Source organism: Platalea leucorodia (assembly GCF_965183815.1).
Source record: "Platalea leucorodia genome assembly, chromosome: 9".
NCBI classification, from domain to species: Eukaryota; Metazoa; Chordata; class Aves; order Pelecaniformes; family Threskiornithidae; genus Platalea; species Platalea leucorodia.
Window position 1 is genome coordinate 47,864,808 of NC_138831.1, and position 13,615 is coordinate 47,878,422.

Sequence of the window (13,615 nt, forward strand, 5' to 3'; positions counted from 1 at the left end):
GAAAAGTTGTCAATGTGGCTTGGAAACAGAAAGAGGTATGGTAAAGAGTCATACAAAGCAGACAGAAGAATAGAAAAGTGCAGAACAAGAAAAATAATAAAGCCCATCTCTGACATCTCCCTCCTTCATCTGCATTACTCTGACAGAGCTGTACTGCACAGAATGCCCCAGAGAAAACAGAAAAGCTTGAAGCCTGAACCATCCCTCTCCTCCTCTTCTGTTTGCATTCCTCCTGCCTTTCTTTCTCCTTACAGCTTTGACATGGAAGGGACAGAATAAATGCAGTTTTGGCATGAGCTGCCCAGGCCTGCCCCAGCGTCCATAAAGCACAACCTAGACATGAGGAACTGGGCTAAGAGAGGAACTAAACTACATCAGTTTAATTTTTTTTTTAATTCTCAAGAGCTTCCTCTGCAGGTGCACGGCGGGAGGGAGACGTGTGTGTTTCAGATGTTTTGGAGTTCAGAACAGCAACCCTGAGGGTAAATTGACTTTTTTCCTTTTTTCTTCCCTAAGCGTTGCACTCAAGCAAGAGCCTCCCCATTGCCTTGGCTGCTGGACGACGTTTGGACAGCAGAAGCATTAGTCAGGTTACTGAGGTTGTCTTTCACTTGTTTTGAAAAGTGCTATAGGATTTCTAACACCCACCTAAAGCCAAGCTTTCAAATTATCCCATTAAACATTATGAAAAAGAACATATTCGTGGCTCTTTTTAAGATACAGTTGACATAACTCTTTCTGCTAGGGCTGCTGGAGCAAAAAGAGAAATCTGTAGACAGTGATCAAATACTTGTATCCTTTTCCCTTATGTCCCTGTTCCCATCATGAAAATTCCAGATCATGGTAAGGGAGCCAATTATTGGTGGCAGCTCTGGAGCCTTTATGTGCCAGCCCCCAAGAGCACAGAGATATAAATCCATCAATGCGTGCATGATAAAAATTATTTTATCTGCTTCTTTAACATAGAAGAAACTCTCACAGGGGAAATCCAAAATGAAAAATGATCTGCAGAGTCTAAAATAAGGCTTCAGAGAGTAAACCAGTATTATTCCTAAAGAACAACATAAAAATTTTCCCTCTTAATGACATCCAAAAGATCACTAACTTCAAGTCACTGCTTGCTGCTGCAAAGAGCTTCCACACTAATCGCATGGCTTAGCAACAGCTGCAGGAGAACTAACACGTACGACAGTAACTTAGCCCTGCACTCTGTATTCTCTCAGAAAAAGGCAAGCTAAAAACAAAGCCACAGTTGTAATTTGTTCCAAAACCCCCAAAAATGCACTTAGGGGAGAGAAAAAACAAACAACTTTTTTTTTTTTAGGTTTTCAAACCCATAGAAAGCAGCTTTTAAATTACGTTGTGGTCTTGGAAATTCAGACATGTCTGTCCCTAAATGCTCAGAGGGTCAGTCTGAGTGGGACTTGGTTTGCAAAGGAAGCTCTGCACAATCGCAAGGAGCCAACATTCACAACTTGCTGTTCAGCTACTAGCTGAAACCAGTCACTCCTCATCATTAAAAACACTATGGTCATGGACAAGACTTTCCAAAGGGTCTCATACCTCATTTACCATATGCTTCAGAATCATTTGAATCAGTTTTCTCCGGGAAGCTGAAAGCACAAGCCATGAAGACCAGCCACAGCAGAAGCCAGTGCAGTCTGCCTGTCTGTGAGGACAGAGAATCTCCTTTTTGTCTTACCGGCCATTTCTCTCAGATGAAAAGAGAACACGAGGAAACAAAAGCATAAAACTCCTGCAGGAAAGCAGTGCACGCCTCATGCTTCGGAACCTGCTCTTGAACCAAGCCCAAAATGGCAGCTATTGTAAGCAGATACACAGAAACGCAGGGGAGAGGAAAAGAGAAAACCAATGCACTGGTCTTCTAGTGGCTGGCTGAGAAACCTGAAGTTCAGTTTAAATGAAGCCATGAAGTGTCACAAGAGCAACACAGGACTTCATAAGAAACAGAACATCCATCCCTACAGCCTCCACATGCATGAAATGCAATCAGAAATCATAGTTGCCAGACACAGAGTAACAGAATAGGTGAGCAAAATAAGCATGTTTTACCACAAAGGCACTTGGTTTTGGAATTTAGAGGAAGTTCTAAACGCTGGTGGCTACTGAAGAAGGGCATGAACGGGAGTTGCACTCAAGCTGAAGGATGCAAAGGGGAGACAAGAACTGAAATGCAAACACTGCAACACCGCACAAAAGCTCAATAACAAGGGAGTTTAACTTAGAAAAATAAATCAGCACCTATATTAAGTATCTGGTTTAGCATTTCTGTAATTTTGCTTATATCTCTACCTGTCCAGGTCCTTACATCCAGCATGCCCATAAACTCACTGTCTCACTAAGGCTGCAGGTGTACATGGTAGCATTTGACAACTTCTTTATCGCCTTATTTTTTTAAAATTATCACAAATCCATCAGGAATCACCCATTAGGAAAATCATACTGAATCAAATACCTTGCCAGAAAACAAGAAAAGATTTCATTTTAGAGGTGGTGACTTAGAAAAAGTCAACCCAAAGCCCTGAAGCCATGCTTGTTCCTACTCATACGTTACGGAGTACCTTAGAGGGAAATTCTTCCATGATCTTGGAAAAATCTGTCTTACAACTTCAAATATTAATTTAGTAAATGGAAGAGCTTGTACCTCTACAATGACATTGAGGAAAAACAAGTACCTTCAGTGTGAACCTATTCTCTGTTCAGGGGGATGGTCAGAACGACAGAACATCATTGAAAACACAGCATTTGCTAGATGAAGTACTACCTGTTATTTCTGGGTTGCAAAAGGTTTCTTAGCTGTTATTCTAGAGGAGGGTGGTGGGGGTTTTTTTCCTTAAGATTCTCATTTACTAAGGGAGCAATAAAACAGTATTTTGTAATGCTGACTTTTTTTCCTTCAGAAATTCTTGTAACATAAATAGATATTAAATACTTTAAGGCAAATCACTTTATTTAAAATGTCTATAAATATAAAATGCATTAATAAGACCTCTTAATGCGTGTTTTGTGGTTTGACAGTAAACGTAATGGCTTACAGAGAGGAGTTAAGTTAATATACCCCTGACCAGTAATGTTCTATTTGCTTAAATGCAAGCATCCAAGCCAAAATTAACATTCTGGTTTCTTTTAGAGGCAGCCCGCCATCCTGCAGTGTAGCTGAATAAGCACTGCCTAATATCATGGGGCAAATCCTGTCCCCCACAGTCACGGAAGGCTGACAGAAGTTGTATCGAGGCAGGCAGGAAACAAAGATCCCAAGCAGCCAGGAGGCCTTCATTTGTGTGGTTACATAGAGCACAACCGATCCTGCACCAAAGAGGGATGCAACAGATGCTGCCCTAAGGAGTTAGGGTTGTGCTGTTCCTCTTAGCACGGTTTTTCAGATGAGAAACTACCACACAAAGATGCACTGTGGCTGGTTCAGGCAATATCCAAAGAGTGTGGCTGGGCGGAGCTCAGCCAAGGCCTACCTAAACAGCATGACATCCTATCTCTCTTCCTGAAATATATTTTCTGAATTACTCTTCAACCTCTTTTGCTGGGATGAAGAACAGATTTCATTATGGCAAATGGAACGTTAAAAACCCCTTTGATTTCACCTTGTTTTACAGCCTCAGAATAAAGGATTTATGCAATGACGACATCTATGTGTTTGCCTATTATTATTATTCCTCAGTATCTTCTGATCTCACCAGCCACTTACAACCAATTTCTTCAGGGAGGTAGAGGCCTGAAAGACATTACGTTCCTACAAGTGTGGGCATGTAGGTGGCCAGACAAAGGAGAGACACTCTGTCAGTGCTCTTCTGAAGGCTGAAAAGCTGAAACACAAATTCAAATCCGGTCAGACATCAGAACAACCACACGGGTGAGCCCCTAGGAGCAATGACTTAACAGTGGGAAGCATTTCAGCTGGGCTTTGCACCTTAGGAGATGTCAGATAAATGTGTTCCTCAGCCAAGACTCCTCTTCCATGTGCACTCTCTAGCGTTTAATAAAGGGGTGAGCTCACACTACAGAATCAGAACCTAGCTCAAAAGTCCATCAACCAAATTCATTGGAAACTAAGTTTCAGTATTTGTTTAATAAATGGATTTAGAGAACCCAACCCATCTATCAGCACCTCTCCTTTCTTCACACCTGGCAAGCTGATGTTGCTGAGATGTTCTGCAGTACTCCTCAGCCTGGACAGACAACAGCATTCATGGCCATCTTTTGTTTAGGAGTTGGTCTATCAGGGTACTCAACCCTAACAATCTTCACAGCCTGATAAAGCTATACAACATAGAGATGCACTAGTGACTACACTGAAATAATTGACCTTTTGGCACTTGGATCATCAAGACAGATGATTAGACAAATGTTTTAAAAGCTCTCACAGCCATAATGCCCTATCCCAGCCCTAGCAGAACTGTGGGGCACAATGGCAGATTTTTATTATCTCACTGATGAATCAGCGTAGAACAGATTTTAGGAGGATCTCTGGGCTGCCACTGCAAATAAAAAGCACCCATCACCCCTCTCAATGTCCCAAGCATCTGACATAAGGAAGAAACTCAGCCTTGACACATACATTCCTTCCGTTAGTTCAAAAAGTCACTTGAGAAGCAAATTTGTTCAGAACTGAATATGACTTATGTTCTGCCTGCTCACTGCAAAGCTGGTATGTGAATTTAAAGGTGGAGGACCATGGCTTTGAGAAGAATAAGGTTCTTGTGCCCCCAGCAAACACATCCTTAAATGTAAGAAAGCCAGTAAGTAGACCCTGAAGTCATGGTGGCATGAATGGCTTTGTTGCAAGACGACATTTCCTACAAGCCCATCCAAATAAAGTGACTATTGTCACAGCATGCTAGAAGGCAAAATAAAAGGTAGAGGAAGGAACACAGAAAAGCAGCTTGTTAATGGAAAAGACTAGTTAAACAAACTCCCCGCTTAATCAGCAAAGCCTTTCACTACAGGAGGGCTCCCTCACACCAGTACTTGATAAAGGAATACAAGACCTCTTAAAAAGCGGTTGTCCCACAGCTGGATTATACACTGAGCATCCATCACTCAGCTCTTCATTGGGAAGCATGACCAGTCAATTACTATTAAGAACTGTTATTTCTTTGCAAGCCAATTTGCTGCTCATGAACAACAACAGAGCAGTAGTCAGGAGAATGAACTGTTCCTGAATGTCACAATAGCATGGGCAGAGGAACACAAGCTTCCTCCAAGACTTCCTTGTGCAAATGCCTCTGGAAGGACCCCTGCCGCCTCTGAGCAGTTTTCAGTGTCCACATCCAATTTAGCCATTATCTCTTTATTGGCACTGCCAACAAGTGAGTGAGCACTCACGGTGAGAGGCTTTGTGTTCCCTTATCAGCTGAGACAGAAGGCTTAACTACTAGGACAGCTAACAAATTAACACCCATACTTCATCTGAGCTTGCAGTTTCAAAAGGCTCTCCTCACTCCTGGCAGATTCTCTGCAGAATTTCTAGAATGCTTCTAAAGCCCAACTCCATCAACTATACAGAGGTACGACCAGCACAAGAGGTCCTGGGTCAAGAGAATGGGATCAGCTGGCAGTTTGGTGATAAGTTTGCCACGTTTCCTACAGGAAGGGAGGCAGCCACTTTCATTATGTAAAAATCAGAGATAATTTCTAGCTGACTTAAAGCCAGGTTTTCTGCTGAAATCAATATGACTGCTATCTTCAATAACACTTTGGCTGCCTGCTATGACAATGACCCACAGAGAAATCTCTCTTAAGAAACAGGTGTGCCATGGAAATCTTTAGGAACCCAAGAAACGTCATGTCAGACAAAACCATCTGTCCGCTCCGGCATACTCTCTTCCAAGGTAAATCACAGCAGTACAAAAACATGGTAGAAAACACGACTCCTGAATAATTACAGAATATTTCCAAACTGAAAACTTGCAATTTCAGTTTCAAAAAAGTTTTTTATTGTGATGTCCTTAGGCAAATACAGGGACTCACCCAGACAGGGGGAGAAAAGGCATATAACACAAGAAAACAAAAACCTTTCCTCATACCTCAAGGTCAAAACAGTTACCCATTTCAGCTGTCAAGGAGGCCAGCTTTAACCTACCCTGGATATGATCTATTTACTCTTACTACTTCTTTTGAGAGTAAAGTGCCTACTTACCATATTCATAACTGTGAGGATGAATCTTTGGGCAGCCTCTGCACCATGGTATTGGACCATATCAGCATCTGCCACCACCAGAGTTTCTACTGTGTACTCGTTGGTAAGTCGAATGGCGTTTCTTCTCTCCCTCCAGTCAGTGGTTGATTTCATTTTCTTTTGTCTCTTCTTTTCTAAAAGTCAAAATACTTATTAAGGCTGGCAGATCATATTAAAACATTTATACTCTTTTCAACATTCTTGTGCACATTCAGATTGCGATGACCTTTAATTAAAATGCTCTTTGCTGATTAAAAGAAGCAACCAAGAGGTTCCATTGCAAGTACATCTGTACCTCTGTGTGCAGATTCATATGAGACCACCAGATTACATGCAAATAGGAAAGAGGATGGGAAAAGAGAAGTCCAGAAAACCAAAAGACTAACTGTAATTCAAACCAAGAAGTCATGCTCCTGCAAAAATTTCAGAAATTTGAAATCTTGCTTTTGAAAGGAGTAACATTCCACTATAATGGAGCAAGGGCTAATTAAGGAAAAATCTGGTGAAGAAAAGCTTAGGATAGGAGGTCATGCTTTGGGATGCAATATACACACTAGACTCTGAAGGTTCTCCTTAGCCAGGGAAGTTGTAAGATATTCCTGGACTTCAGATTTCCATCAGTTGCATTTTTACTTGCTATCAGCATTACTAGAGCATTGTAATAGAGCACAAGATAGAGTCTCAAACATTTTAAATTAAGTCAGACTGTTTTGGAACATGCATTATTGGCCAACTGCAGAAGTCTCTGGATGAAACCCAGCAGTGCAGAAGGTCAGGCTAGATAAGACCTTCTCAAGCTTTCTTTGCTCATTTATTGCTATTGGCATGAGCGCCAGCACCAGCAGCTGCAGTCACCGGCCACCTACGTGCAGAGCTCACACGCCTCTTTACAGCGGTATGTGTACCAAAAGCAGGGGACTCCCCAGACCAGCTGATCCTTAATGAACTTAAGTTACAAGAACCTATGAAAAGGACCCATTCTAAGGACTAGAAAGTGAAGCAGTGGTCATCTACTGTTAACACAAAAATTAAAACACAGAAGTTAAACCTCCCTTCCTCCAAACTAAGGGACTAATGTATTAGTAATTTGTCCTCTTCTAAAATTAAAGGTGAAATGTGTTTCACGGCTCAAAGGCAGATGGGCAAAGCAGCTGAGGCATGAACAAAGGAGAAGTTACGTTCAGATCTCACATTGAATCTACTCACTACACTGCAGTCACAAAAAATGTATTCGTGTTTTCAATTGTATAATGAAAGAAAAATAAATGAAGTCATTAACCAAATTTATTTTGCAATAAGAAACAAACTGCCCAGATTCACTGAAATTACATCTGCTTACTGGTCAGCCTGCAATATACTATGGATAAGATACCGACACTGGTATTAATGCTGATTTCTTCCAATGAGAAAGGGAGCAGAACACACAACATGTCCTGAAAGAGCATAAACACAACATTCAATGCAAAAGTGACACAGGATAAACCATAATGGATGATCAGACATATACCTCTTATGTCACACTACACATGCTGCTCATTTCCCAGAGCAGAGAATCGCTTTGTAATTTTTTGTAGATTTAACTTGAGACCCTCTCTTAGCAAAGCACCATTCTGCAGCAGGCAGATCTGAGTTAGCGTTCACTGATCCTGTTTTTACACAGCCTGTTTAGCAGCTCCCTTACATAATTCAGCTTGAATTTCCCTTCTTGCCCAGGCTGGTAAAAGCACTCGCATCCAGATCATCACTTTTCCCTGACTGACCCTCTTGTATTCAGGGTGATAAACTCCATCAGGTGTAAGCCCCCCAAAGCCCACCTGAAATGGACCCCCTGCCTTCTGCTCATTCATACATTTTTCTGTCTTGTCAATATGCACATTTGCACATGTCCATCCCATATCCCTATTCTGAGTTGTCTAGCAGTCATCTAGTATAGCTCTGCACATGCCGTTCTGCCCAAGGCATCAACTGTCAACACTTGGTACATATTTCAAACTGAGAAAACAACCATGAAGTTTGATTTGAATCTTTTTTAAAAGAGTTGGGAAATATCCCCCTGGGTCTAAAAAGACAGACAGGAGCCCATGGACAAGCAAAAAATGAAAACTTGGGGTGCTCATAAATAATGGAAGCTATGTGCCAGCAGCAAAGATGAAAATAACCAAGTTTCAAGGCTTGTTTTCACATGGACTGCAAGACAGCTACAGAAAAGTGTGCAATCATAACAAAGCTGCCACAGAGCAGGGGATCTGTATGTTTCTAATTGCTTTAGAAAGGCAATAAAATAAAATGGAGTGACTATACCAGAAAGAAGGAAAAATGAATGCACCTTTGATTCGCCAACGATGAAATGGAGATGACCTCACCAAACTTCTGTGAACAAGCTCCCATGTTTTTTGTTTATTCATTCCATTCATCCACCCATCCCTCCCCCTGCATAGCCATGCATCTTTAGCTGCAGCACTTTCACAGTTACCGTTTAAATACCAGGGTAGAAATCAGAGAAAAAGGAAGAGAAGGCAAATTATTCCAGCAAGAGCACTCATCTTTTGGGTCTTGCTGCTAGCAATCAGAACATTCCTGGAAGTAACAGTGCTTCCCCATCAAATTCTTATTTTGGTAATTCCCTAATAAATTTGAAGTTTTCAGCTGGTATACATCTCCTACCTATAGAGAATTTGCTTTTATGGGGGAGGGGGGTAGGCCTAAACTCAAATAAGTCTGAGCCTGGTGTTGAATGAACTGTGTAAAAAGGCTTAAGTGGAAGAAAATAAATTCAGAGTACTCTGGGTTTTCACTTCAAAAATCTCTTTTTTGGTGGAAAAGAGGCCACTTGTGTCAGAGGAGGCACCCACTATGCTAGACTGTAGCTCGCACTCTGGGGAGAAGAGGTCATGCCATGGTCATTTGCCATAGGATTGCCCAGCATCGTCCCTCCACAAGAAGCAGATGAAGGAATTGGCGAGGCTTTGCTGATTCCACTCGGCACCTCTTTGCAGAAGGCAGCTGTACAAAACTCTGAAAGGTGTGATTTCTGGAGAGCAGCAGCGTAAAGGGACTCCTGGCAAATTGCTGGGTAGTCTTGGTTCACACAAAGCCTCTGGCCCCCATTCCTCCATGAGTTTTACTTGAAGCTGTGGACTGGCTGCTTTCCACTGGGTGGTAGGGATTAGAGGTTGTGTGTGGAAAACTACCACCCCACAGCTTGCCCAGAAACACAGCCAAAGTGACCTAACTTAGAGAATCTGGGCTCTTACTCTCATCTTCTCCCTCACATTCTCCAAGTGTAAGCTTACTGAGCATTTAAAACAGGCAACATGTAATGGACCCAGGGGAGCCTACAAAGAGCTCAGGTGGTCACCAATGACACACTACAGGAGAGGTAAGGCAAAGCAACATGAACTACGTGAACAGAGGTGTTGTGTGTCATGTCCCCTCCACGCTTTTTTAAGTTCATAGCTCCTCTAGAGTGTAACTTTTCTTTATTCTTTGTGTCCTTGCAGGGGGCTACTTTCAGAGTGGTCTCTAATTCCATCTTCCTGCCTACCGCACATGCAAACAATTTTCCAGCATAATCAAGCACATGGAGAAAACACAACTGTCATTTGCATGGATGAACCATCACAAAGAGAACTGAAGAAATACACACATCCCATATCACAGACATTTGATGAAAAGGAGAAAAAGATCCAAAACCAATAGTAAAAATCCTGATTAAATGCATCTGCAACTCATACCTGAGGTGAGTCAACCTTATGGAGGTATCAAAAAAAAAAAACCAACCAACCCATCTCTAGAGCCTCACTTAGGAAACAAGCCAGCACAGAGAAGTCTCACTCCTGCCCCGTGTGATTTATGGACTATGGGCAGAGAATCCCTCCATGAGTACATGAAACCCCAAACTAAAATAAACATCAGCCATTAAAACAAGGATTAAATGCTTGGTGGATTCTTTATTTGAACAAACTGATGTTACAAATTTTGTGGTGCAGATGTTAAGTGTTAGTGTTGAAGGCATGAGAGGCCATAAAACATGGGCAGGAGCCTGTCAGAGGAGTTTACATTGCGGGGAGCACACATAACCAAACGGCACACTATTTTAGGAGTCAGGTGTTCTCCGCTTAAGAGGTCAGACAATTTCATGTGAAATATGAGCTGAAACAGTCAATCTACAACACAGCACGTATATGCTGCGGGTGACTAGGCACAAGGGACATTAGTCTTTTGCCAGTCACCTTGACAGTGTGTTACACAGTTTATCTATCTGGCCAAAAATTCCACAAAATTCAGGACTGTTAGGTGATGGGAGAAGGGCAGTACACCCCCAGATCCTCAGTATAAAATGGATGTAACATTACACAAGCTCATTAACTGGCTTTTTTTACGGGCTCTTACCTTTCCTTGGCTAGTCACCTAGGAAAGGAACACGATGATATCACATTCAGCTCATACCACATATCATAGTCCAGCAGTCTTTGAAACCTTCCTCAGAACAGCAAAAAAAAAAAAAAAGCATAGTCCCTACAGCAGTCAGAAGCACAACAGAGCTCTTCTGAAGCCTCAGTAGAAAACTCCCTATGCTCAGTGCTTTTTATGGCAACCCAACAGATGTACAATTCCGAAGCAACTACCCCAAATGACCTTTTCCCATTACACACCGAAAGCCCTGTCTAGCACTGTCTGGGTTTTGGCACATTCTTGCTCTAACTGCAGAGTCCCTTCCTGCTCCTCCTACCTCCCTTCCAACAGTATTTCCCAGACTCATCTGAAAAGCAACCTCTTCTGCTATAGCCTTCCAGTTTTTTTTCTCCCTAATCTTCCCCTTTGTAATTTTAGCTACCTCATTCTAGTTAAACCTACTGAAAGTTTCTGGATGCAGTTCAACAAAAGCCACAAATAAAAGCAAAATTGCGGAGTCCTTTCTGCAAGGCCAGATTTCTCCCTAGAAGCCCTTTTCTATTGCTGCCTTAAAAATCCTCTCCGGTTCTTCCTCAGGAAGCCCTCTGCTGACTTCCCTCCACCCATGACCCCTTTAACATCTCCATATACCCTCACATGGAGAGGTAGCTCTGTTTTCCCTTACGCTGTTACTTCAGCAGCAGAAAAAGGAGAAGAGAGTATGCAAGCGGGGCGAACAGGTAACACTAGTTTTCCCTATGCCCCAGGAGTTTCTAGAGAACCTTTCACTGGTACTCACATTAGGCAGGTTTTATTAGTTTCACTTAAAAGTAAAAATCATCACCTCTCCAAAGCAAAAGAGAGAGAAAGAAAAAGGAGATCCTGCACACAAACCAAGTCTCAAAAGTAAAGAAAGGAAGTTCTTGAAGTATATGCTTACTAGTTAACCTAAACCCATATCTCAAACAGAGGAAGAGCAAGTTTGCGAAATTATCAGAGGGGCAGGATGCCACAAAGTTTCTCTGGTGCCAGTAGTAGGATACAAACACCTCTCAAAAGGCTATCAATTCTGTGTTTAAACGATCTTGACACTGTATCTATGTCTCTTAGACATTGCTATTTAATCTAGAACCTGCGCTAATTTCAGAGAAATTTTCAAATCTAGCATAATGATTTGATTTCATTTCAAATCAAGAAGGCAAGGTGTAAGGTGGAGCCCAGCAAGGAAGTGAAACAGAAAGTGGAAGTTAGCAGCAGCATTTACATCCCAGGACCAGAGCAAAAGCAAAACCTAAACAGAATACAGGCAGGCTTCCTTCTTAGTTTGAATTACAATCAAGGAGTGCTGGGTTGAAACACAGATAAGACTGTTTATTATTTACAAACACATCAAGAGAAATATGCTACAGTTAAATCAATCTACTCCTTGTGTTTGGATCTGACAGCAGAGCTGCTTCCAAACCATTTATTGAACGGACTCTTCAAAAGACTGACGGCACAGCATCACCACGGTGGATGCCCACAAGCTGTACAAGTCAGCAACCTTCTTTGCTCAGCCGGGGGATCAAGTTGCTCATGGTTAGAAGCAAGACAAATTTGAACAGGTTTAGAGCTCTGAGACTTCCAGGATGACAAAACATTTGCTGCAGAAGTCAGCCCACTGAAGGATACGTGCTAACACAGCCTGAGTTAAAAGGGCAACCACACATCACGGGACAGCTCAGAGCTGTGAGATCACCACAGGCACATGAAGGGGGCCAGTTCAAAAATTCATGGACACCACCAGAAACATCCCTTCACTGCCTCCTGTGGGCTTTATGTCCAAAGCTCTGTGCATTGGTTACCTTGCAGCTGCAGTTTTCATCCATACAACAACAGAGAGGTTCTTTTCAAAACACTGATCTCCTGAAGTGGGGGGGAGGGAAGAAACCACACTTCAGCTCCAGGGGCCTTGCTCCACACAGTTGCTTCCTTGACACCTTTCCTGTGGCATCCACAAGCAAGGATTGAAGAAGGAAACTAAGAACAGACACTATTGGAGTCGCTGCCACAGCCAGCACTCCCCCGTTTATTTCCAGCCATGGGAATGTGGAGCCCCCTTCACCTCTGTCAGGACACAGCACAATCATGTCCCTGTGCACTGGTCTTTTATACCTCCACTAAAAGCTTGGAATTTCAGATTTACCACAGCTAGCTGATGCCAGTAGGTAGTCTGAAGTTCATTAATTAAAAATGGTTGCTCATTCAAATCACAGCTGATTACAGGCTGAGAGCTGTCCTCTCATTTTTAATGCCTTGTCCTACAAAATGGTTATGCACCTCCAATTTCTTTCTGACTAGAATGGCAGACAAAATCATGCATCAACAGGTAGGAAGAATCATTGCATAGCAGAATAATCCATCTCCCTTTTTTTTTTTTTTTTTTTTTTAACACGGCCACTTTCATACCAAATCACAAGTTCATGACTATTTGTCTGGCACAGCAGCAAACAAGAATTTAAGACAGAAGTCATGAACTCTGTGCTGCATCCCAAAACACTACGGAGATTTTATTGCAAATGTTGTTAGCCAAGTTAGTCTGTGGCTTGGACACATCAGTTAGTTAAAACCCTATTCTTCTGCAAAACATACTCAGTCATCAACACAACACATCAGGACTTTGTCTTTAATGGCAGGCCTGTAAGACAGCACAGGACAAGCACTATCATCTCTATCCGCTCACTGGTTTAATTTGTTAGCAGGATTTCAAAGACTGCCACCACCTGAACTATATGCACTCATCTCCTTTTAAAAGGACACCTTCATTGTAGGCTTTCCATCCAGCTAGAAACAAGGACTCACTCATGTAAGACAGTCAGATGAGACAATTTAATAGTACAGAAAGCAGGCACAGTGAGCATAGCTTAATGTTAAGACTATTAAAGTGGGAATAGAAATACCTGCTCTGCCACTCCCTCTTAGCCTCTGTGCCTCGGTTTCTCATCCTATATTTGATTTGCTCTGTTA

The 13,615-nt window shown here is 42.2% G+C and overlaps 1 protein-coding gene across 1 annotated transcript in view; it reads right to left on the bottom strand.

The window, feature by feature from the left end:
- Nucleotides 1-13,615, bottom strand: part of ADAMTS17 (ADAM metallopeptidase with thrombospondin type 1 motif 17) — a gene marked incomplete at both ends in the record, with an annotated part of 193,757 nt that overhangs the window by 159,971 nt on the left and 20,171 nt on the right. Inside the window, one exon of the mRNA XM_082321440.1 lies at nucleotides 6,176-6,348. Coding sequence (XP_082177566.1) covers nucleotides 6,176-6,348 — 173 coding nt within the window. The remainder of the gene's footprint in view (nucleotides 1-6,175; nucleotides 6,349-13,615) is intronic.